The sequence below is a fragment of the Miniopterus schreibersii genome (genome assembly GCF_964146895.1).
Source record: "Miniopterus schreibersii genome assembly, chromosome: 4".
NCBI lineage: Eukaryota > Metazoa > Chordata > Mammalia > Chiroptera > Miniopteridae > Miniopterus > Miniopterus schreibersii.
Genome location: NC_138105.1, coordinates 26,321,896 through 26,348,855, shown reverse-complemented (window position 1 = coordinate 26,348,855; position 26,960 = coordinate 26,321,896). Strand labels below are relative to the sequence as shown.

Here is a 26,960-nt window from a genome sequence, read left to right as displayed (position 1 = left end):
GAGTAATCTTGGTTGTAGTTCCATGTTTTTCATCACTTAGAATATTTCTTGCCACTCTCTTCTGGCCTGCAAGGTTTCTATTGAGAAATCAGCTGACAGTCGTATGGGTGCTCTCTTGTAGGTAACTAATTGCTTTTCTCTTACTGCTTTTAAGATCCTCTCCTTGTCTTTAACCGTTGGCATTTTAATTATGATGTATCTTGCTGTGGGCCTCTTTGAGTTCCTCTTGTTTGGGACCCTCTGTGCTTCCTGGACTTATAAGTCAATTTCTTTCCCCAAGTAGGGGAAGTTTTCTGTAATTATTTTTTCAAATAGGTTTTCAATTTCTTGGTCTCTTTCTCCCCCTTCTGGCACCCCAATAATACAAATGTTGGGCCTCTTGAAGTTGTCCCAGAGGCTCCTTATACTATTTTCATATTTCTGGATTCTTTTTTCTTTTTGCTCTTCTGGTTGGGTGTTCTTTGTTTCCTCAAGTTCCAAATTGCTGATTTGATTCTCAGCGTCCTCTACTCTACTGTTGACTCCCTGTAAATTATTCTTCATTTCAGTTCGTGTAGCCTTCATTTCAAATTGGTACTTTATTATATTATCGATTTTCTCAGTTGTTTTCCTAATAGTCTGCTTAAACATCCTTATAAACAAAATTCTGAACTCTCTATCTGTTAGCTTGCTTGGCTCCATTTCATTTAGTTCCTCTTCTAGAGATTTCTTCTGTTCTTTCCTTTGTGACATGTTTCTTTGCCTCCACATTTTGGCTGCTTCCTGGTGTTTGTTTCTATGTATTAGGTAGAGCTGCTATGTCTCCTGGAATTTGTAGAGTGACTTTGTGTAGTAGGTGTCCTGTAGGGTCCAGTGGCTCAGCCTCCCCAGTCACCTGAGCAGGGCCTTCTAGGTGCTCCCCTGTGTGGGCTGTGTGCACTATCCTATTGTAGTTGAGCCTTGGTTGCTGTTGGCGTCCCTGGGAGGAATTGACCCCCCAGCCAGTCAGCTGTGAGGACCAGCTGCAACTCCAGCCAAAGAGCTGCTGTGCTGGAGACACCCCTATGGAGCAGGATTTACTCCAGTGGAGCTTTGGTGTTCCCCAAGTGCGCCCCTTGAGTGTCACTCGTGGATGTGGTAGGGTTGCCATCCAGCGTGGTCGAGTCTGACCACCAGGTGCACTGTCTCTGGGGCATCCTGGGAGGTGCAAAGTCAGCCTGTGCCAGTGCCTTGCCCAGGGCCACCCAGCATGATCTACACAGCAAACCGTAGTTGGCTGCTACTTGTGCTGGGCTTTGCTTTGTCCAGGAGAGGCCAAGCTATGAGCCAGTGCAGGCTGCCACTAGCGCCAGGCCTGGGGCCACTTATTAAGCCGTATGGGGCACAATGCTGTTTGTTTGAGAGATTTTAGGAAAGTCCTAAGCTTGAGGCTCGAGAGGCCACTTGCATAGAAAAGCCCCTGGAAATGGCCTGGATGAGCCGCAGGTGGGGAGGGGCGGGGCCTCCGGGAATCACGGGGCGGGGCCACAGGTGGGAGTCAGGCGCTGGCGACTCAAATATGGGGCCTGCCTGCCAGCTGTGTGTGGGGAGGACTCTCCAAAGGAGCCATGGCCTCCGCCAGCCCTTCTGCCTGGGAGGAAGCCGCCCCTCCAGCTCTCGCCCTGATTTCAGGCAGGTTAGTTCCTCCCCGAGTGTCCCGGGTCCTTTCAGGCTGCTGCCCGGCGCTGGGCTCAGAGGGAGCGTCCGAGTGAGTCCTGCGCGGGCCCTTTAGAGGAGCTGCTGGGGCTCCCGCAGCCTCCGCGACCCTCAGGGACAGTCCCCGCTGGTTTCACAGCCCGGAGTTGTGGGGACGTCTCTTCCCGGCCTGGAGCCCTGGGATGGGGGCCTGCTGTGGGGCTGGGACCCCTCACTCCTCCAGGAAACCTCCTCCACCGAGATGTCCTCCTGGGTTTAAACCGCAGCACCGGGTGTGGGCCCGAGGCTGTGTCTCCGATTCAGTCCCGATCCGCGGGTGTTTCTGCCCCTCCTACCGGTCTCGGTGCTTCCTCAGCTCCCCGGTTGTGGGGCTTCTGTGCAGCCAGATCTCAGGAGGCTCTGAGTGCTGGTGGTTCTGTGTTTTAGCTGTGATTTTGATGTGGTTGCGGAGGCGGCGGGCGCAGCTGTACCTACGCCGCCATCTTGTTTCTAGGCCGTCACTGCATCTTACCATCACATCCCTGAGGTCTTACATTTCTACTCTGCTGTTTTCGAAGATAGAGGAAAATGCTTCTTATGTGTTGCTCGTTTTTCCCCCTCAGTTCCGTGGCTTTGGGCTCTTGTTTTGTTCTGGGGGATTTCTTTTGGGGGAGGCTAGTTTTTTATCTACTTGTGGGTTTTTTTCATAGAAATGTTGTGTGAATGCTGTACTCTTTCCCTCTTTTTAGAAAACATACTTATCCCTGGAAAACTACTTTTCCCTGGGAAGCCCTTCACCAGAGGTTAATTTTTTAATTAAATCAATTGGGGGTGACGTTGGTTAATAAGATTATATAGGTTCCAAGCGTGCAGTTCTGTGATACATCAGCTGTGTGCTCACCACCCAAAGTCACATCTCCTTTCGTCACCAGAGATTTATTTTGGCAGCGATGTTGATCACAGTGCTGGGCTTGCTAATCTCAGCAAAGAAAAGGCATTGGTCCTCTCTGCTGTCTCCGATTAAACCTGCTTCATGCAAACATGGCTTAGCTGCCTATTCTTTGCTTTCCGGGGCTCTGTCTCTTCCACTTCCTTCTTCTCTGAAAGGAAACGTTTCCACCAGGGGCTCACCCGCCAGCCCAGGTCACCTCAGTTCCTGCTCCCACAGTTATGCACATAGAATACGTTTCATGCCCTGCATTGGCAGGCAGTGTATTTTTCCCGGTTATTTCTGAGATCTGAAGTTCTTGAACCGTTGTCCCACTGACACTGCTCTGCTTGGCCTTTTGTCTCCACTTGCTTCCAGATGATCCTCCTCAACCTCGTCAGCTTTTGGAAATTCTGCACATATTTTAGTGATTACGCATTGTTCCATTCTCTTCCATTTTAAAGCCTGAGTTCATTGTATTTTATTTTTAGCGTTCTCTGTGTCTTTTTAAAACTAGCCTTTTTGAGGTATAATTTACATTCTACACATTCTCCCCTTGTAAATGTGCAGTTTAATAATTAGAAGTAAATTTATACAGTTGTGCAGCCATTACCACAATCCAGTTTTATGACCTTTGCATTGCTGTAAGAGTTGCCTTGTGCCTCATTGCAGTCAGCCCCTTACTGTTTCTTTTAAGGTTTTAATTGCTGAAATGAAAGTCCTTAAGTTTTGTAGCTGTGATCATTCCAGAAATTACCTCTTCTATGTTTTCATTATTAATAAATCTAAGGGGGAAATGGAAGTTTAATCTAGTAGAAGATTAATAACATGCAACTATATCTTGGCATTTATTCTTCCACTCCTGGTTTTTGTAATAGATTTTATTTATAGCTTTTCAGATCATTTCCTTCCCAGAGGGTGAGATTTTGAGTGGTGCACTTGCAGCTCTGGGGTCAGTCAGGACATTTGGGTGTTAATTGCTACTGTGATTTTGTTACTAGGACATGATTTCCCTTTCAGAGTAAGGCTCTAGAGGTACCCCCATCAATTGAAAATTCTGTAAAGAGGAGGAAACCAACTTAAATTAGATGTCCTGAATTATTTCAAACAAAGTAATATAATTTTAAAAGCAAATTTAACACTTTAAAACAACACACTACATTCAAAATTTTGTAGCAAAACTGGCTACTTATTTTAGCTCTAGTCATAATGTCATTCTTCCCATTGGTTTCCTGAAATCTCTGCAATAATTTATCTTTCTTTTAGTAAAATGTTGAGGACTTTTGTTAGCAGAAGGTGCCTCAATGCCATGTTAGATACATTGAATCACTGAGTGTATGTACTCAAATTATAATTTCCCAGGCATTTCCAGAAATGAACAAAAATGAAAAGGTGCCACTCCCTACTCTCTCTGAAAACTCCTAGCTAAAAAGAACAATCTCAGAAGCAGGTTGGCAAATCCCTGAACTATTATTTATACACAGTTATCATTTATAAAGTGTTTATGTGCTAGACACAATGATAAGCATTATATATATATTGTTGAGAAACACTTTAATATACATTGAAGTAGTTATCATTTTCCCTTTTATAGATACAGAGACTTAGATTTAGACAGATTGGCTAAGAAATGGATTAGAAGTTGTGCAGCCAATACTCAAATCCAAATCTGGCTGACTCCATAGCCAGCCTCTTAAACATTCTCATGTCTAACATTCTCATGTCTCTCCTGTATAGCTTGGACCTCCATACATATAAAAGTAGAAGATTTGGATATGCTTTATGCTTCTCAGTGGAAAATACGACATAAATTCAAGATGTTGTCATTATTACTGTACTACCTGGAGTATGTATTACTGTGCTATATTTAAGGATTGCCCCCGTCACTCTCTTGGTCTGCAAAGGAATACATTAGAAAGATAAACACTATAGAGACAGCTTGCATTGTAAATGGAGACAGCTTGGGTTGTAAATGATGAGTGATACAAGTTAGTTAAACATTTCAATACTAAGACTTTTTTTGTTCTATAATAAAATGTCATCTTTATCAAATTGTGCAGTATTAATCAGTATCACTAAAGGAGCGAGATAAGTCTGCAGTTAACAGTTTGCCTCTGAGCAATGTTTCCTATTTAATTTAGAATGTTTCCTTTTTCTTTGTAATGTAAAGTACGCATTACTAAGAAAGAATAGTGTCAGAAAGCCAATACTTTTTAGAGGTGGTGTAATTAATAGTCTACATGTGATCAGAAGGGTTTTTGTTTAACCTTCTTGCATAGAAAGAAAAATGTGTATGGAAAATTACATAAAGTAAAATATTTTTAAAATTCAGGTAAAATAATAATACTACAAAAAATGGAGATATAACAGCCCACTGCAAATTATGGATTTAATTTGACTTAACATAGATCATAGTTTCAAATAAAGTTGGCATGTGTTTTCAGAAAAAATATTGAATGCAACTGAACTAAGTCTTGAATCAAATCCAAAATCCTTCTCAAAATATCTACTGTTATAATCTTCAAAGTCAAAGGATGTTGATTTGAAAAATACGAGTGTAGAAAAGCAACCAGATGAAATACTGGAGATAAAGAGTCTGCTGTGGTCTTGGTCTGATTCCTTTTAGGTCTCCTTCTCTAGGAAAACTTCTGCGATATTTATTTTTTTGTTATTCTCTCCCTCTCTCCTCCTCTCTCTCTTCCCCCACCTGCCTACACACACATTTATGTACATACATATCAGAAAAATCTACCTAATTATACATGCATGTATATGTATACTTTTTAAATAAAGTTTTATTAATTGGAATATAACAGACAAACACATCTTAAGTAACAGTTCAGTGAATGTTCACAAGTTGAATGCATACATGAAACTATGACCTAGATCAACATTCACAGCGCTCTAGAGCTCCCAGCTCCCTTTCATGATCTTTGATCAATATTCTAATAGCTAACAGCATAGGTTGGCTTTACCTGTTTCTGCACATCATATAACTAGAATCAAACAAATGTATTTTTTTTTTGTATATGGCTTCTTTCACTTGTTTGTGAGATTTGCCCACATTGTTGTGAGCAGTAGTGTTTCATTTATTTTAATTGATGTATTGTTTTCTGTTAAATGAATATACTATATTGGTCCTGCTCTCAATATACATTTGGGTTGCTTTCAGTTTGGGGCTATTTTGAATAATGCTACTATGAAAATTCTTATCTGTGTTTAGGTATGTGAATGTATGCATTGTTATCACACGTATATCTAAGAGTAGCATTACTGAGTCACAGGAATATATGTGGTCGTTTCAGTTGACAGTTTTCCACAGTGGATGAACCAAGTTCTTGTCTCACCAGCTGTGGATGAGAGTTCCCAACCTTGACAAGTAGCATTAGCAGTCTGTTCAGTTTTATTCATTCTTATAGGCCCCTAATCTTAACGCATTCTGGCTTTAAATTGCATTGTTCTAATGATGAACGAACTAGAGAATGTATTTGTACGTTTATTGGGTATTGCATACTCTCTTTTGTGAAGTGCTCATTCAGGTTTCTTCTCATTTTTAATTGGGTTTGTCCTTTCTTACTAATTTGTATGGGTTCATTACATAGTCTGGGTATTAGTCCTTTCTGGTAAGATCTAAAAAATATTTCTCCCACTCTCTAGTCTTCTTTTGATAATCTCTTAATGGTGTTTTTGAGGAACAGAGTTCTTAACTTTAGTGCAGCCCAATTTGTCAATCTTTTTTTGTGATTAGTACCTTGTGTCATATTTAAGAAAGCTTCACCTAACCAAAAGTCATGCAGATATTTTCTTGTGTTAACTTTTAGAAATTGTATTTTTTTACCTTTTATATTTATATTAACAATTCATCTGAGATGGGGGTTTTTAACCTTGGAATGTAGGGGTCAGTTTTTCTATTTTCCATGTGAATATTAAGGTGACCTTGTACTGTTTACTGAGGCTGCCCTGTCTTCACTCTCCGGTGTCATATTTGTTATAAGCCAAGTGATAAGTCCTAAGTCATGTGTACATTTGTTTATGGATTATTTTAGTCCTTTGTTCTATTCAGCTTTGTACCAATATCATACTAAATTTTTTCAACTTTTTATTTGTAGTGTGTCTTTTTAAAGATTGTTCCAAGTATCTTTGACTTTTCATTTCCATATAAATTTCAGAATCAACTTGTTAATATTAACAGCAACTTTTTATGATGAGATCTGTACCAGAATTGCATTGAATCTAAATATCAGTTGGGGAGAATTGGTATGTTACAGTATATACTAAACAAATATTTGCAAATATATTCCAGTAATATGTAAAGAAGATAATATATCAGGATCATGGTGAGTTTAGTCAAAGAATAAAAGGTGGTTTCATATTAGAAAATCAACCAGTGCAAATAGCCATAACATAAAAAAAAGACATCCCAAAATCTTCTCAATGGGTGCAGGAAAAAACATTTGCTCAACATCAAAATTCATTCATGATAAAAACTCTTTGCAAACTGGAACTAGAAAGGAACTTCTTTAATGTGTTAAAAAGAGATACTGACAACTTCTTCCCTGACTCTGGGATTGGAACAGGATTCTTCTATGCCACATTTTACTGAAAGTCCTGACCAGCAACAAGGAAACTAACTCAGACTTTTTTACTCAGCAGCTGACTTCTGCAAAGTGAGAGTGCCAAAATACAGAAGTTGCTAATCTGGAAACTGGCACAGTGTCATTTCTACTGTGTTCTGTTAGTTAAAGTAGTCACAGAGTCACCCAGATTTAAGAGAAGGGGACATAGACCCCACTTTTCAGTAGGAGGAATGCCAAAGAATTTATCACCTCCAGTCTGCCACAAGTTCTTACATGTTAGGGGCTATTTATTTTTGCAATAAAATTTGAATTCTAGTTTGGTTGGGGTAACTTGAGCTCTACCTTGATTGAATATAAAATTATGAGTCATTAATTTGCTTATTGGGGTCTTCCTGGGCTGTGCTCTACTGTTTTTCAACATTGGTTGCTGCTGTGGAGAATGTTGTGGCAAGATTCATTATTTTACTCCTTAGAGCCAAAGTGGGTTCCATTTGTTTATTTTGGTTTTTCTCTTGGCCTAATTGCACACATATATCTGCTTTTATTTTAAGGATAGTATGTCCCTCAGACATATTTTACATACATATTTTAATCTCCTTTAATATATAATTAATGGTACTAATAGATATCCAAAGTTTTAAATCTATATTAAATACATATGTGGAAATATATGTTGTATGTTTGTATATGTATATATACATATATATCTCTCCAAACTTTTAACCCCTCCTTCATATTTCTATTATTTTGATAAATTTTCTCAAGTCTGTTCTCCCTGTATTTTCCACAAATTTCTTTTTAGGCTTCTTGTACTGTAACTATCAATGGTTTTATTATCTTCTTTAAGCTGATGTAGCCATTCCTTGGGTTATTTTTCATGGGGTTTGTATTGTCTTTAATCTGTTTGACTGGCTGATAACTCTCACTTGCTTTGGTTGTATATCCTTAAGCTTGCACTGTTTCTTTTCTCTTTGTTCATTGATATCTTCACATATTCCTCCTCCTGCCTGCCTCCTCCTCTAGTAGTTATCTTGAATGGGTGTGATAGAGGTTTCCTATGGGTTGGCAGGGGAGGAATCAGCTGGCGATTTGTAGTGTGATCTCATGATTCTGCGTTTCCCTCATTTTTGTTTCTTCCTGAAGTAGTGAGCTTGTTCTAGACTAGCAGAGAGACTTTCTGGTGCATAAGGATGTCAAGCATGTCTAATTTTGGATATGATCCTTTAAATCAGTAGCATAGACCAATGCAGTTTCTGTCCCACCTTACTTTACCAAGAACTTATTCTGTAAAAATGGTATGTCAGGATACTAAATAAAATTTATATCTGCTTTGGGGATGGTATTGTCATTCCAAGCAACAGGGCAGTGGGTTCCTCACATGAACTCCCTCATATTTTGAAAAATTCATGCTCTACCCACTGTGCCTCTCCCTCACAGTGATCCGTTATAGGGTTATGGATATATTCAATTTTTGTTCTCTTTGATGTTTTAGGGTGATTTCAGAATGAGTAGAGGGACAAAAATTCTTTACTTGGAAATATATAGCTGGAGGTTAGCATGCAGTATTTGTATATGAATTAAAGGTTAGTTTCAGTATTTGAGCATATGAAGTTGATATTTTAAAATTATTTTCACTTCTTTTAAATATAAATTTTACAAGTTATTTTGTTCTGAAATACCATATAACTAATTTTTATTAAATGTTTTAATTGAAATGTTTTAGTTTATTGCTTTATTTCTTTTAAAATGTATTCTAACATCTTGATTTCCTTTTGCTTTTCAGATGCAGCAACTGTTCCATGAAAATTATGAACATAATCGAAAGGGTTACATTCAAGACCTTCACAACAGCAAAATCCATGCAGCCATAACACTTCATCCCAACAAAAGGCCTGCCTACCAGTACAGGCTTCATAATTACATGCTGAGCCGCAAAATTTCTGAACTTCGCTACCGCACCATCCAGCTCCACCGGGAGAGCGCGCTGATGAGCAGGCTCAGTAACAGTGACGTGAGCAAAGAGGACCAGCAGCTGGGAGTGATGCCTTCTTTCAACCACTTCCAGCCTCGGGAGAGAGACGAGGTGATCGAATGGGAGTTCCTGACAGGCAAGCTCCTTTACTCAGCATCTGAGAACCAGCCTCCTCGACAGAGCATCAGCAGCATCCTCAGAACGGCGCTGGATGACACGGTCCTGCAGGTGATGGAGATGATCAATGAGAACGCCAAGAGTCGGGGACGGCTCATTGACTTCAAGGAGATTCAGTATGGCTACCGCAGGGTTGATCCCATGCACGGGGTGGAGTACATTTTGGATTTACTCCTCTTGTACAAAAGACACAAGGGGAGGAAACTAACCGTGCCGGTGAGACGTCATGCCTACCTTCAGCAGTTATTCAGCAAGCCTTTCTTTAGAGAAACTGAAGAGCTGGACGTTAGCAGTCTTGTGGAGAGTATTAACAGTGACACTCAGTCATTTTCCTTCATATCTAATTCTTTAAAGATACTATCCTCTTTTCAAGGTGCCAAAGAAATGGGAGGGCGCAATGAAAAGAAAATACACATTCTTGTTCCTCTCATTGGAAGGTATGACATTTTCTTGAGGTTCATGGAGAACTTTGAAAATACTTGTCTTATCCCAAAGCAGAATGTAAGACTGGTCATCATTCTTTTCAGTAGGGATTCTGGCCAGGATTCCAACAAGCATATGGAGCTGATAAAAGACTATCAGAACAAGTACCCTAAAGCAGAAATGACCCTGATCCCCATGAAGGGAGAGTTTTCTAGAGGTCTTGGTCTTGAAATGGCTTCTTCCCAGTTTGACAATGATACTTTGCTGCTATTTTGTGATGTCGACTTGATCTTCAGAGGAGACTTTCTCCAACGATGTAGAGACAATACAATTCAGGGACAACAGGTGTACTACCCCATCATCTTTAGCCAGTATGATCCAAAGGTAACTAGTGCAGGAAATCCTCCCACTGATGATGATTTTGTCTTCTCAAAGAAGACTGGATTTTGGAGAGACTATGGATATGGAATTACCTGTATTTATAAAAGTGATCTTCTGGGTGCAGGTGGATTTGATACCTCAATACAGGGCTGGGGCCTAGAAGATGTAGATCTCTACAATAAAGTTATCCAATCCGGCTTAAGGCCCTTCAGAAGTCAAGAAGTAGGAGTGGTGCATATTTTCCATCCAGTTCATTGTGACCCTAACTTGGATCCTAAGCAGTATAAGATGTGCTTGGGATCCAAGGCAAGTACTTTTGCCTCAACCATGCAACTGGCTGAACTCTGGTTGGAAAAACATTTGGGTGTCAGGTACAATCGAACTCTCTCCTGACAGTCCAGGCAGCGCATATTGCCTTTTTAAAGGGGAGTTTACCTCATTGTCGGTGTTATTATTTTTATTTTATTATTGTTATTTTTATTATTATAATTATTATTGTCATAATTTTATTTTGTTGTCCTGGTCTTAAACAGCTCTTGGTTGTCTTTCAAGGGGTGTTTGTTGACCTCAAGCAAGAAGAGTCTGCAATTCACTGATTTTTCAGATTTCTACTGAAGTCAATATATGTATTACTTTTATATATCTTTATTTGAGATTGAGTTAAATCGTGGCAATCAAATGACTTTTGAAGTTCATTCATCATGAGAGACAGCTTAGAAGAATGTTCTCTTGGGCTTACAGATGCAATATCAACTTTTATTATGTTTGTGAAATTCAATGTGATACAAATATTTACTGGTGAAAGGTACCACAAAAGTGCTTTATGCTTCCTATGGGGAAGGGACTCTGTAACATAAACTTGAGTTTTGTAATTTATACAAGGACTTAAATATATAGACAATAATTTTCTTCATCTTTAGAATTTTTAAAGTAAATGAACACTTATGATTGTATGTTTATTTTTTAAAAAGAAGTTTTAAAAATTGAGGAGTTTTGTTCCACAAGCAACCGGTACTGGCTACCCTGGTCTTAAGAAAATTATGTACTCCTCACAACTGTCTGCTATAAATGCGAATGAACTTTATTTTCTCAAGGAAATATGATTTAATCAAATGTTCATGTACATTTTAGAAGCTTTATGAAACAATGTCCTTCATTTGCTGGCAAGAAGATAAAAATGACAGAACCTGGTTATTTATAATAAAACACAGGTATAACAGTATCCTTTTTCAAAAACACTGAAAAAGTCGTGTTGTTTCCTTTTAGTCATGGTTGATGTATTTCTTATAGTTGTTATAGTCACCAAAATGTGCTTGCTACACAGACTGGAAAAGTTAATAAGAGATTATGGGCATGCTATTTGCATTATTAAGCTTTAAATCTAGCCTTTATAAGTGATTAAAAAGAACAGTTTCTTTATTCAATAATTTTTAGTCCAGGAGAAGCATGCCTCCTCAACCTCTTCAGCTTAGTAATGAACCTGAACCCAGAACAGGTCAGGAACAACCTTTAATATGGATTGTAGATGCCTCAAAGATACAAAAATCAATGGGGAAATTATGAATATAAAATTAATTTTACAATTATAATTGTGAAAGTATAGAAAACACATAGGAAAATATCTCATTTAATTTCACATATCATTCTTTCTTAAAACTGAATTAATGGTTTCAATTTGTAGAAAAATATAATATTGTTCAAGAAAGAAAATGAAAATTCATGCAAGAAGATATCATGAAGGTATGTTTTTTAAATTTTACTTTGTAAATAGGTAACACATTTGCATGGCTCCAAATTAAACATAATTTTTAAATGTCTACAGCTATTGATCCCATTCCCTATCCCCCAGGAATCTGTCACAACCACACATAACCACTGTTTGGGGTGTGTGTATGTGTGTTTTTTGTGCCTGTCTTTCCAGAGTTTCTTAAGCAGAAAAAGACACATGCTTTCTTTTTCTACCCTTTAAATATACAAAATGTAGCACATTGTACATACTATTCTGCATTTTGCGTTTCTTACACAATAAGACTAAAATTTTCATCAAAATAATTTGAAAGTGATTGTTATAAATTGTTACCATTATTTGGAACTGATTGACAGGAGGTCATGTGGCATTTGCCTTAGGAATGGTAATCTCTTTTAGTGAGGACATTTTGGGGGCCTCAGGAAAATAATATTGCTTAATATTGCAACAGACATGATGGCACTCTCCTTGGCTGTAACATATAATCTTCATAATGTCATATTCATTAGAAAGGAATTAATGGCACTTTTCAATGTTAAAAAACTTGACAGGGCCAACAATTCACAATTGATCTCTGCTCTGATATTGTCACTGGCCTTCACAAACCCTTACTTTAATAGCTTATTTTTCTATATTGCATGACTTAGCTCTTTTGCAGGTTTTATTTTCCTGAATAGTATATATGTTAACATGCAGTAAAGATAGTTATTTGGGAAAATCTATTACTAAATAACAATTATTAATGATTTTATTAATGAAGAAAAGAAATCGGGGTCTGCTCTTTTCTTTAACTTAGACAGCTGAAAAAAAACATAGTTTTATAGAGGATTAAATATAGGGCTCCATTTAAAACACCCCAAGTCTTAGTCATGAGGCAGTTTCCCAGGGATGAAGTGACATTCTCTCGTTATACTGGTGAAATTATACTGATGAAACAAGGGAATTCAGATATCTCAGTTGAACATACTGTACTGAAATTAATATAGGTGTATTTAAATTCTATTTTATAATTTTGCATTAAGCTTTCCTGTGATGTTTTTTTCAAGAACTGCAATATTTTCTGACTGAAAATTTATTAGAATTACACTTGGTAATATTAAGAGTGTTTTTTCATCTGTTTAGTATCGATTGCTCAAAATTCCTTTAAGGTTAAAAAGCAACACAGTGTGAATGGAACCTGAAGCACAACATATGTATGTTATTGACATTACCTTATTTAGACAGCTATGGATGTTCTGTTAAATGTTCCCCAATAACAATTTCATCAACCTTCAACATCATCTTATTGATCAACTGCTGTCCACTCAACACCACACTATGAATTTTACTTGCATTGTCCTTTTAAATTTAATCCTCACAACAGATCTCAGAATATTGTTATTTCCTTCATTCAACAGATACAGAAACTAGGCCACAAGTGATTAAGTAACTTGTTTCAAGTTCATACCCTTGGTGTGCTGTGTTGTTAAGATTTAAGTTAATTGCTGACTGAATCTGAAGCACGTGTCTTTTCACTTTAACCCATGGCTTCTCAGTTGCGGGGGTGATGTAGGAGACAACGGGGGAGCAAGGGCCTAGCTGACACCACGGGCATGTTGGATCCACCGTTCAGCTTGCTTCTGCTCTACGCTCATTCTGGACAGAGCTAAATTTGCTCTTCAGGTTTTTAACCTCAGTGCTCCACCTCTTTGCTAGCTCTGTCTGAGTAATCCTGCTTTGGGAAAGGGTTTCTCTGTCCAATTACTCACATGTCCCTGGACCTCAGCCAGCAGAAAAAAATGCTCAGAATTCCTGATGCCAGTGGCAGCCCTTCTACATGGTCTCAGCCAGCTGACAGCACAAGCTGTCCACAGTGTGCTGGACTATGTATGTCATTTCACCCATACAGACTTGGCTGAAGCAACTGTGTCAGAGCTGAGATATTTCTGAATCTAAAGGTGGACGCCATTATGCCTAGTTAATAGAAGGGGAGCTACAGGAGTGAAATACCCAAATGTGGACTGGTAGTCCAACCCAGAGACGAAATGTTCACTGGAAAGGTAAATTAGAAAGCTCCTCTGTTTTTAGCATAACAAAGCTGGAGCCCATCTCTAGCCAGCAGCCCATGGCTGGAACACTCGGGTTTCACATAGCTGCATTTTCAGACTGGCCCTGGGCAGTTCCTTCTTCCAGGTCGAAGCCCAGATGAGGCCACTTTCTAACGGCTGGGATTTCCCAAGTGAGAGGCTGTAGTGCTGCCAGGCCAAGGGAGCCCTCACCCAGCACTGCCTTGTCCTGGAGGAAACAGGTCAAGCTAGACTTGGACCTAGAAAAACTTTGTGTCTCCCCTCTTTACCCCTCCCCACCCAAGAAAAGATCTGTTGAAGCAGATAAAATGTATCAATATGAGTGTCAAATGACCAGTAAAATATCTGTAGCCCTGCCTTGGCCACGGTGGTGAGGTTTCCACGGGAGAATGACGCATCGCTACACCTTCCATTGTGTGGGCCCGCTGCCTTTCCCTACCGCCTGCTGCTTTCTGAGTCCCTGCGTCTTTGTCCTCAGAGCCGTAGGAACCTGGTGTGCCTCCCCTTAGGGATGTCTCTAAGAGGGGCCTGCCCTACAGAAGTCACCCCTTTATTTGCAGTTTTGCTTCCTGTGGTTTCAGTAACCCTCCGTCAACCTCAGTCTGACTTATTAAGTGGAAAATTCCAGAAATAAGCAATTCTTACGTTTAAATTGCACTCCATTCTGAGTAGTGAGGAGATTTCACGAGTCCCGCTGGGCCCTCCCAGCCGTGACTCGTCCACCTGCCCGGCGCCTCTGGGCTGGAGACCTCTGGCCTGTCACTTTCCTAGTGGCCGGTCCCCTTGGTTATCAGGCCTGCTGTCACAGCAGTGCAGTGCCAGTGCTCCAGCCACCTTTATTTTACTTCATGATGACTCGGACCCACAGAGTAGTGACGCTGGCGATTCGGACATGCCACAGAGGAGCCCTGAGGTGCTTCCTTTAGGTGGAAGGGTGAAAGTTCTCACTTAACAAGGAAAGAAAGAGTCTATGCTGAGGTTGCTGAGACCTAAGGTAAGAACCAGCCTTCTCTCTTTGAAACTGTGAAGAAAAAGTAAACCCTTGCCAGTTTGCTGAGGGGGAGGGAGGGGGACAGGAGGAGGGAGGGGGGGAGGGAGAGAGGGAGGGAGGGGGGAGGGAGAGGCCGTGGGAGTTAAGCGGCGCTTGACGGAGTCCCGGTGCTACCTCATTCACCTCCCGTCACCCATCACCTGGCGCTGTGTCATCTCACATCACCTCAGGAAGAAGAGGGGTGAGTACAGTACAGTAACATGTTTTGAGAGACCATATTTACATAAGTTTTATAACAGTATATTGTCATAATTGCTTTCTTTTATTATTAATTATTGTTAATCTCTTATTGTGTCTCATTTATCCTGGGCATGTATTTATGAGAAAAACTCATATGTTTGTGTGTGTGTGTGCGTGTGTGTGTGTGTGTGTGTGTGTGTGTGCGTGTGTGCGCGCGCGCCTCTGTACTATTTATGGTTTCAGGCACCCGCTGGGGGTGTTGGAATGTATCCCCACAGGTGAGAGGGGTCTGCTGGATTATTGAAGACAAATCTCTTCAGGAAGTAGCTGGCGATTATGGCGATTATGGGGCAAATGTGAAATAAGTGCCATAAGGGACACGAAAGGGACATGTTCTAATAATATTGGCTCTTAGTGCTGCTGACTGTCCTCCCTCCTCCCTGTCCACTTTTATGAGCGCCCTAATCATTTCACACCACAGGACAGGTAGCCTGTGCTGCGCCCAGCAGCCCCCCGGAGCCTCAGTTTTCGAGCAGTGGCCCCGGAGCGGCAGGTGGGCGTCCGGAACATGCCAGCGCGGCTCTGCCTGTGTGCCCCACAGCCTGGGCACTGCCAAGGCTGCCCTGCCCGAGGGGGGCACGATGGTGCCCCGGGTGGCGGTACAGTCGCATCTGAAGCCAGCGGCACGCCGCCTGGCACCGCCGAAGGTGCCAGTGTATTCTTACACTGCGGTCAGTGTGACCTGCACCTGTCCGCTTCCCTCTTCCTCTCCTTCGTCCGAAGCCGCCAAGGCCTGCACCATAATTGAAATTCGACTCCATGCAGGATTTTATCTCCATCAACTTCAATTACTATGTGTTAGTCCACAGGTTGCTATAAAAGCGGAGGGTATTGAGTTTTCATTATCCATATGCACAGGCTGTTCCATTCCAACCCAATTTCAGTCTGTATTTATAGGATTAATCCTGAAGGAATTGATGAGTATAAGGTTTGAAAGGTAAAATTTTATTTTAAATAGACCTATTATAAACAGAGTGACTTCAACAGAAAAAAAGAAAAACCTTTCCTCCTAGGATTCTTGCTCTTATCTGAAATGTTAATCAATTAACAAATATTTACTTACAACTTGTTTGGGAATAATGCTCTCAGGTAGAAACTCTAAGACTGAAATATGCATCACCTGCAAGCAAACCTCTCACCACTATCAGGTTTCCTTCTAGGGGGCTGTTCTCCATCTCTTTCTCAGTTCTACCCTGACTCCTGCCCTCTAAAATGCCCACAAATATCACATTTCCTTATTTTATCCAAGTGGGTAAAATTTTGTGTATATGTGAGGTAGAATCTAAGACCTGTAGGTGAATTTCAAATACAGAAATATGAACCTATATTGATTCTGGCATCCCATGTTCAATTTGACATCAGTCAAAAATGACTCAGGACTAGAGGTTCATATAAAAAAATGACACTAAATACTACAACCTTAGGATTAATAACTTTCTGTATCTAATCTATTAAATATTTGCTCACCACAATCAGCCTCAAGTTTATTTCCCTGTCCCTCCCACACCCACCAGAGTGGCTCCAATACCTATTTCTAAAAGGAAAATCTTGACTAGGTGATGAATAAAATGTTAAAGGCATAATACTAAGCAGATGGGGTGGGAGGCAGTGCACTGTGTGTGCTTTTTAAAAAAATGTTTCCTTTTCTCTGCTGGTGGACTCTTCCCTGTCTCCCACACTTAGGAAATACTTGCTAGGAGATACACAGTATAAGGTTTAGACTCTAAGTTTCCAATATTGGTTTTGAAAAGTTGCTGCTGTATAAATCATGAACTTGAAGGCTGGAGTTAACATAAATTTTTCAACTCGTTTTCATTAGCAACCCAGGTCTATTGAAAGCACTCTGGGATTCACTCCTTCTTGTCGGCTGGCCGGAGTCCCAAGGGCAGGGATCTTACGCAGCCTCTTGAGTATTTAGTTTAGAAACAGAAGGCAGAGAAGTTTGAAACTTTTTACTCCTCTCCAACTGCTTCCCATTTCTCAGTTAATCTGTTCAAGGTTCGATTTAGGCTGTACTTCAATAGAGAAAATGTTGCATCAAAATAGTTACCGAATTCATTATTCATTCATGTAAAGGGGAAGAGATTTCATGAATAAATCTTAACTCGTATTCTTAGAAATTATTTTGCTTTTAGAAACTAAATTTATAATAAAAGACATTTTATAATTTATTTGGTAAGACATTATTATATGCAGTTTAGGAATATCGAATAAGCCCTGGCCAGTGTGGCTCAGTGGTTAGTGTCGGCCCACACACCGAAGGGTCTTGGGTTCGATTTCCCGTCAAGGGCACGTACCTGGCTTGCTATTAGCTCTCCTCCCCTGGTTGCAGGGTGTGCGGGAGGCAACTAATTGATGTGTCTCTCTCACATCGATCTTTCTCTCTCTCTCTTTCCTCCCTCCCTCCCACTCTCTCCCAAAAGCAATGGAAAAAAATATCCTCAGGTGAGGATTAACAACAACTATATATATATATGTATATGTATATATATGTGTGTATATATATATATATATATATATATGTCTCAAGTAATTACATGATTTATACAGCTATCACTATGTATAATGTTCATATTTTCATATTCTGTTGGGACAAGCAGAATTCTCTAAAGACTCCGAGCTCTGAAAGGGCTCAGAAGGGAAAGAAACCTTCATGGCTCCTTTGCTTTCACACCTGCCCCGTAGGCAATGCCGGTTAGTTTAGGAAAGGGTCCCTTTGTCTTCAAACACTTCTCCATTTGTCAATTCATACAGGAGGCTGTTTTAATAAGGACGGGGAAAAGACAAAGTGATTTTGTTGTTGTTTGATTAATCACTGTAACAGCTAAGCAGCTATTGTTCATTAAGTGCTTACTCTGGACCGTTCCTGGGGAAACTTATCTCCTTTGAGCTTCAACTCTAAAGTAGGTACCATTGTCCCCATTTTACAGATGAGCAAAGTGGATGACAGAAATTCATGTTTGTTCCAAAATTAAAATGTTAGGGTGTGAGCTGGGACTCAAACACAGGTCCACGTGAGTCCAGATGCAGACTTGCCCCTGGACACAGTGAGTGCAGATCTATCTACTCTTGCACCTTGCAGATCGCTCAGCTTGCTCTTTGAACAAGGTTGAGATGCACTGATACTGGTATGTCAGTGATGGCAGATGGTTTTGGCAGAAATTTTTTCTCCTGTCCTCCCTCCCTCCCTCCCTCCCTCCCTCCCTCCCTCCCTCCCTCCCTCCCTCCCTCCCTCCCTCCCTCCTTCCCTCCCTCCCTCCTTCCCTCCTTAGTTCCTTCATTTAATAAACTTACTCTAATACCTTATTTGAGACAATATGCCAGGATAACATCTCATTTTGTTCAAACCACTGCTTTGGTGACATCAATCAACACTAAGTGACTGGGTTGTCCTTAATGCCACAATTTATAATTTGGTCCCATTTAAACATCTTAAAGGAGAGAAGTAGAATATTATGAAATAGAGACTCACAGAGTGGGACAAATATCTAAGAGAAAGACTTTAAAATTCCACAGAATGCACATATATGGGTGGGGGCAAATGTAGGTTTACAGTTGTTTGTATGGAAAATAATACAATAATTAATAATAATACAAAAATAAATTCTGTGTTTCACATACAACTATAACCCTACTTTTTCCAACCCTGTATTTTGGAAATAAAATTACTTCCTTTTATATATGCTTTTAAAATGCATAATTGACTGAACTTCTTAAATAAATATAAATAAATGTATCAAACATATTAGTTTATGCTTCTAAAATGTATGCTTCATTGTTTTCACTCTAATAGCTCCTAGATATTTTAATTTTATTAATACTATTATTTAATGAAAGAACTTTTGACTATGAATCATAAGGGAAAAGGTCAGTTATTTTGAAACAAAAGATATTTTAGGACAATTTTAACAGTACATTTTTGGCTTTGAAAAATCCAGTAGTGCCCTGGCTGGTGTGTCTCGGTTGGTTGGAGCACTGTTCCTTATACCAAAAGGGTGGCGAGTTTGATTCCCGGTCAGGGCACATACCCGGGGTGTGGGTTCAATCACCCATCATGGCTCGTACAAGAGGCGACTGATCGGTGTTTCTCTTGCACACACACCCCTCCCTCTCCCCACTCCACCTTTCTCTAAAAAAATTTAAAAAATAAAGTGAGATCCCTGCTAATAATATTTAAGAAAACAATCTAGTAGTGAGTCAGTCAAAGGTATTATTTATCTTGGCATCCTCAGAAAAGAAATTTCAGCTCTAAATTTTTTTGCAAAGAATTACCTGGAAGGAAATTGCAGTCTTTTAGGAGAAAAGTGCATGGAAAAGAGTCGCTTCCTCCTCCTGTGCTTTTCTAGATATTTTTGTATTCTCTTTATTCCTTGACCTTTTTGGTACTAGTACCTCTTTCTTTTTGTGGGAACTTGTTCCTAAACCAGGAGCTGTAGCCTGCAGCCCTTTATTTCTCTTGTTCTCTGTGGCAGTCAGCCAAATTCATTTCTCATTGTAATTGATTTCTTCAACATCTTCAGAAAGTGTAATCTTGTATACCTATTTTAAAATTCTTTCAGTGGATAGTTAATAAATTTTTAAATATTGTTTTGAAAAATATATTTCATCGCAAAACTAGATCAAAGATGCATAGTACTAACCTCTTTTTGCTTTCCATTGAAGTCAAATGTAGGTGGTTTTTTTTTAACGTAGTTTGAAAAAACAGGAAATTGCTTTAGAAATGACCAGATTCATCTTGCTTTAAAATAATATCCAGGAATATTTAGTCTTCTTTTTTGTAAAAATCTACAATGACTTTTGAAGACCCAAGTTGTTTGAATTAGCATGTTATAAAACTCCAAAAATAAGCAGGATTTTGATTACGTATAGACTCATTCTTACTTCTCGTCTTAAAACTCTCTAAAGTTTTCCAGATTTACTTAGAATAAAACCTAAACTCCTTACCCTGTCATATAACAGTGTGACCTGCCCCCGCCTCCTCCCAGCCCCCTGCTCCCGTCAATCACACTGGCCTCTGCTTGGCCTTTCAAGCATGCCGAGCTTGCCTCCACCTTTAGGCCTCTGCCCTGCGTGTTCCCCGAAACTAGAAAGTTTGTCCTTGAGATCTTCCCATGGTTCCTCCTTTTTGTAATCAGATCTTGGCACAAATGTCACTTTGTGAGAGAGGCTCTCCTACCCACCCAATCTTAATTAGCTCCCTCTGCTACCTCGCCAACTTGTGTCCCTCAGCTTCTCTGTGTGTCACCATCAGATAGTCATTATCACCCTGGTACATATCTCCTACCTATGCCTTTATCTGGTATAGTCTGTTTACAGTGAATCTGGTATTTTCACTGTCTACTTTTTTATATACCTATCTCCTTGTCTCCTTCTTCTCTGAAATATATGCTCCATGAGTACAGGGGCAATGACAGCCCTGCTCAGTGCTGTGCCTCAGGCACAGAGGGACTCGCACACTGAACTCAGACACTGGCTCGGGGGTCTCAGTACCAGGACCATGAACCTGACCTAGGCAGGACGTCACTTACAGGGACTGTTGGGGCTCAGCTCATCTTCCCTCCTCTACACATTTGTCTCCTCCACCCACTACCTCCTTCACCTCTCTTCTTTCTTAGTTCCCCCTTTTCATGTATTTCAGCTCTGTGGGTTTCTAGCTTCATCATGTTCAGGTCCCAAATCACTGTATCCCTTACGTTCCTCCACACGTTTATCAGCAAGTTTTCCATCTTTTAGTATAAACTGAATATTTGTTAAGTACTAAGCAATGCCAGGGGGAAATATCCCCTCCCCATAATAATAACAAAACACAAGAAACCAAACCCCAAATTACAAGTCTCCTTCAGGATATCAGCAAGGACACTAAGGATACTATTGCTTCTCTCTTTCTTCTGCCTACTCGGCACAGTTCTGACAGGGGCTCCCTTTAAAAGTTGTGGGGGGTTTTTTCTTTCCAAAATATGAAAGTAAACCATGTCTCTGGTGTCACTGTACTATCACCTAATTCATGCTGTCAAATCTCTCCTATGTTTGAAGTTTCAGACCAGAGATTATGACTTAGGAGAGTCTACACTTCTGTTGAATCTGGACAGTGACCCTTGTGGGCTCCGAGTTCCACCTTATCTAGGGGTTTTGAGCAGATTTTGAAATGATTGATCTGTATTAGAAAATCTTACAAGGCACAGAATTCCAGTTGGGTCCTCAATACAAAGATAACAGCTGCTGATTAATTCACAAGGGCGTATTGGCTGGCCTCATAATTATTATCTCTTTAATATCCAAAGCCTTCTTAAAAGCAAAATTTAGGGGGAAAGGTTGTCTGGTAAGCACAGGTTTGGAGTTAATGAAAACAGATGATGACTTTAAACCATACTGCCATCAAGGTCTGGGGGCCTGAGAATCAGAGGAGCCTTTGCCTGAGAGTCAGAAGGAGCATGGATGACTATTTTCCAAGGGAAGGAACTCCCTGGACCACGTGCCTTTATCCTAGAGGGCAATACTCACCCTTCCATTACTGCAGGAAATTGTAGACCATTCTATATTATGTTACTACATTCCTGCTTCAGTCACAAGTGCCATTTGAATAAACTATTGTTAGTGTGCATGTATCCACTAGTTTATAGAAGACAAAACATTTTGGCCTATTTCACCTTCAGAATTTATTAAACTATATTTTGTAAAATATTAACTAGGGCAAATTAAAAACTTGTATTTCCATTCTATGCAAGAGCAATTATTTAAAAAACTATATTCTTATAAATGTGAATCTAATGATTGGGCTAAAAAGACAAAAGAATTAAAAAAATCAGAAGTCTGCAATGTCTTGATCTCACTCCAGTTACACAGTTTTCTAAAGTCAACTATTTGAACTTTGCAATTATGTGTACTTTGCAAATAAACTGGAAAAGTAGTACATGAAGGCCCTATCTTTTAAGTAATCAATTGAAAAAGTGATTAGCCACAGCTGATGGCTAATGACTAGTTGATATGTTATAATCCATCACACATGTATGTATAAATGACAGAGAATTGGGTTATACAAAAAGCAAATTGTTTGATGCATGACTTTCACCTTGACCTTTGCTAACTCCAGACCAGCTCTGGCTTCTTCACTAGCAGCATGTAATTAATTACCACGTATCCCAGAAAACGAACAACATTATAGCTTCCCTACAATGATGGAGGTATTGCTAGAAATGCCTTTTCTCCTTCTTCCTGTTATAGCCTCCAGACAAACCATTATTCTGCTATCATGACAGCAAGCCTTCATGGTGGACATATTAAATATGGCCAGAGTATAGATCATAGGTTATTTATATTAGTTTCATTATTACACTGAATATATGAGATATGAAGGTGGGTCTCTGGTCCCAGAAGCCACACAGCATACAAACTGCTTCTTAGGACAAACTACTCCTATGTTTACCTCCACTAAAGTGTTCTCAGAACTCACTAATACAAGGCACTGTGCCAAGATTAGAGATGTAAAGTTGACAAAACCTGCACCCCATTCCCAACAATCTCACCCATTCACATAAGTAAGAGAAATAATTTTTCTGCCCTTGCACTCAAATTCTGGTAATTGCACAGAGTTTTGGGTCTAGCTAAAATTCTTACATAATTCTATCTAAAAAATAAATGCTTAGTTTCTATCTTTAATAATATTTCTTAAAAAATAGCACTACCTTTATGAAAATATTTTATTTTTCGTGGATTATAGAAAAAGAATAAGAATAAAAATCTGATTAAGCAGACTTAGCAAGGTCTAAACCCCAAACAACATAGCTTTCACCACAGGGATAGGGGATTTTACCCCATAGACCACAGTCCTGTTAAGTTTTTACATCTATATTAGTTTTGTCCTGACAGAAGGCATGAGGTTTCTGGCTTAGTGAACAGACTGGTTATTTACTTACAGAACATCATGCATTGGTCCCCATGCCTTAGCCCCTATAGGGGGATGCACTGAAATCCGCATGTGCCTGGTGCGTGCAAGGGTGGTGGTCAGTATCACAGGAGAGGAGCTCTGAAATTATGAATCTCAGAGATTTCATAGGATGCCTGGCATAGCTGCTTCCTCAGGAGAAGGCAAGACCTTATCTTTCTAATAAGAACAGAGTCTCTCTGAGGAGAGGAGGGCAAGGTCTCTTAGAACCATCACCGCTGAAATCTAAACAGACGGTTGCAGGGGAGATAAATCCGTAAATCTCTCACTGGGGAATCTGCACTTAACTTCCAAGGTATGCTTGTGCTCATTCATCTTTTAATCCAGGTTGTTGCTACTCTCTGCTCAGAAAGCTCTGACCATGAAGAAACGTGAAAATATTCCTGGAGCATTGTCTCCTGAAACTCCACTGTACTTGCTCTTAAGACAGCCTCTTTGTGGCTCGACAGTACATAAGGACACACTGTGGCAGTGTCTGAGGCATGAAACTGGCTTTCTATTGAGGCTGGGAATTAATCATACTTTCTCTGAGTCCCCGTTTCCAAATGTCTTATTTTCTTTTAATCCTTGGTTATCAGGGTGAGTGTGCGTCTCCTTTTCTCACAGTTCTCTTACCTGTCAATAACTCATGAAATTAGGTTTTTGAAGGCCCATTTTTATATTGATTCAGAAAACTAAAAGAAGCAATATATTACTGTTTTAAAAAGGTGTGAAAATCAAGTCTGACTCAATGGTTCGTTCTGTCTAGAAAACTCTTAGAAACTCTCTCCGGGAAAAATAATGTTCATTTATACATAACAGGTATTTCTTCTCTTACATTTCACTTTGCAATCTGTGGCTATTCATTGGAATTTTATTGTTTAGGCAAAAATGTGACATTTTATATGTTGTGTCCACATATAAGTAAAGAAAACACAATAAAAGAGAACTATTTCATCCCAAATGAAAGTTTAGATATTAAAAGCTTATTTTCAGCCTGGCGAGGCATGGCTCAGCGGTTGAGCGTAGACCTAGGATCCAGGTGATCAGGGTTTGATTCCCAGTCAGGGCACATGCCTGGGTTTCAGGCTCAATCCTCAGTAGGGGGTGTGTAGGAGGCAGCCGATCAATGACTCTCTCATCATTGATGTTTCTATCTCTCTCTCTCCCTCTCCTTTCCTCTCTCTGAAATCAATGAAGATATATTTAAAAAAAAAAAAAAAAAAAATTATTTTCAATGGAAATGGAATTTCAGCATTATAATTTTATTTAACTTATCCCTCAAATAGCAGGTTTTCTCCTGACAGATTTGGCTAAGTGGTTAGAGCATGGCCTGCGGACTGAAGGGTCCCAAAGTTGACTCTGGCCAAGGGCACATACTTCAGTTGCAGGTTCCATCCTCGGCCTGGTGGGGGTGCGTGCAGGAAGCAACCAATCAATGTGTCTCACATCTATGTTTCTCTCTCCCTTTCTCTTTTTCTCTCTCTTCCACAATCTCCGAAAAGCAATGGAAAAAATATCCTCAGGTGAGGATTAAAAAAAAAGTGTTACATTGACACAGGAAACTTAAATCTCACAGCAGCATGTTGCTTGCTAGCTTTACCTCTAGCAGTTTTCAAGTGTTCTGAAGAACTTCACACTTTCACCCAGCATTTTTGTATACCACTAGCTCATAAAATAACCTAAAAAATAAAAAGAAAGCCCAGCTGGCATCACTCAGTGGCTGAGTGTCAGCCCATGAACCAGGAGATCACGGTTGGATTCCCGGTCAGGGCACATGCCCGGGTTTCGGGATTGATCCCCAATAGGGGGCGTGCAGGAGGCAGCCGATCAATGACTCTCATCACTGATGTGTCAACTCTCTCTCCCTCTCTCTTCTTCCTCTTCTCTGAAATCAATAAAAAAATTTTTTTAAATAAAAAGAAACTTTTTATATATAAAAAATGATAGATATAATGCATGTTTAACATTTTCATACAACCAAACAAGATCATTGATACTCCAATAGACAAGGTATACATGTTTTTTATTAATGTAGCAATTTTTCACCTTGTCATTATTTCCTTGTCATCGGTTTCACCCCCTTCTCTTCCTTGTTTTCTGGTTTTTGTTTTTTATAATTCAGAAGAGTCTGATTTATATGCATTTTCAATATTCATATTTTCTAACCGTTTCGATTTTCAAGAATGCGATGTTAGAAAAAAAATTTCCTTTCTCCTTTGCTCTGCAGTAAATAATAATAATAGTAATTTTTAAACCTAAACATCATCACATTTCATCATCATCATCTTTTTTTTCTTAAGTAACCTTTGATGAGTGACTGTAAATAACTACTTATTGCTCTAAAAACGATAAATGAAAAGCTATCGTTATGTATTTATTTCTCAGCATTCTTCCCTTAGTCAGGTGCTGAGTCTCCTGCTTTTCATATTATATATTGATGTAAAGAATGAATGTTTCTGATCATTTCAGACAGCCGTGTGTGTTCTCTGACTCTTTCCTCACTCTCTGCTATTAATTCTAGACTTTTACAAAGTCATTCATTCAGTAAATGGTTTTGGTGTGTATTCCTCCCACCATGGCACTAATTTCTCGTCATTCAATGTTGATTAACATAGGGCTGTTGCCCTTAAAGTCAGAGTCTAGCAAAAGGGGACAAAGAGTAAAGAACATTGCCAGACACATTCAGTGCCTCAGAGGGGAACTCACTGGAGGCATAGCAGAGTCTGCAACTTTTTCTTGTGGACAAAAGAGAGCAGGCAGGGATCATCTTCTCCAAAAAAGGCCAAATGAAGATCTTGGCTGTCATACTAAGGACTTTGGAATTTATTCTGTAAACAAGGGCTAGAAGGAGAATGACACGGCCAAACATGAATTTGGAATTTCTTTTCATAATCAAATGTTAAAAGTCCATGACCTTTATCTTCAATTTTGTGAAAATTTTCAACATATTGTTTATAAAATTCTTTCTCTCTCCATGCATGCGTCTATGTGTATGAAGTATTTGCACTTCCCCAGATCTTTCCATATAAGAAATCTGAATGAATTTGCCTTCCTAAATACCTCTTAGTTTTAGAATAAATCCTCAGGAATATTTTACAGTGTAATAATTCTTTATTTGTTATTAATGGCCTTAAAATAGTACATGGGCTATATTTAACCAATATTTATATCTGAAAAAGATACATTTGAATACAAATAATAATAATAATAATAAATTTTACTAATATCTACTCATTTTCCAGATACTGTACTAATTATAAATATGTTCTCATTTTGTTCTGCAATAATCCTATAAGGTATTATCTCTGTTTTACAAATAAGAACACAGGAACAGATTAAGTTACCAGGAGGTAGAACATGAAGGATTCTAATAAAGGCACCAGGATTTTAGAGTATTTAAAGCATTTTAAATAAGAGACCCCAAAATCACTGTACCAGGAGCCACTTAATAGATATTATCCTGTATTCTCATAATTTCTAAGCACATCATATTTACTGTTTTGTTACTAGTTTTCCTTTTTACTTAGCTATGTAATCCTGAAAATTCCCGAACATCCTGCTTTCCTTGAATAGCCAAGGATAATGTGTACCCTCCTTTTAGTGTACTGTTTTAGTATAACTGGAATTCAGTAAAATGCACAATTTTTAGTGTACAGCTTGGTGAATTTTTATATATGTGTACACATGTTAACTCCACCCAGATCAAGACATAGCTCTTTTCCCAAGTACTTTTTCTATGACATTTTCTAGTAAATAACCAACTATGCACCCAGAGGTAATGACCATCCTAAACTCCATCACCTTAAATTAGTTTCATTCTC

At 39.4% G+C, this 26,960-nt stretch overlaps 1 protein-coding gene across 1 annotated transcript in view; it reads left to right on the top strand.

Annotated features, from left to right (window-relative positions):
- The window catches only part of CHSY3 (chondroitin sulfate synthase 3), a 239,784-nt gene extending 228,437 nt beyond the window's left edge, over positions 1–11,347 (top strand). Inside the window, exon 3 of the mRNA XM_081135845.1 lies at positions 8,942–11,347. Coding sequence (XP_080991971.1) covers positions 8,942–10,504 — 1,563 coding nt within the window. The 3' untranslated portion in view covers positions 10,505–11,347. The remainder of the gene's footprint in view (positions 1–8,941) is intronic.
- The last annotated feature ends 15,613 nt before the right edge of the window (positions 11,348–26,960 follow it).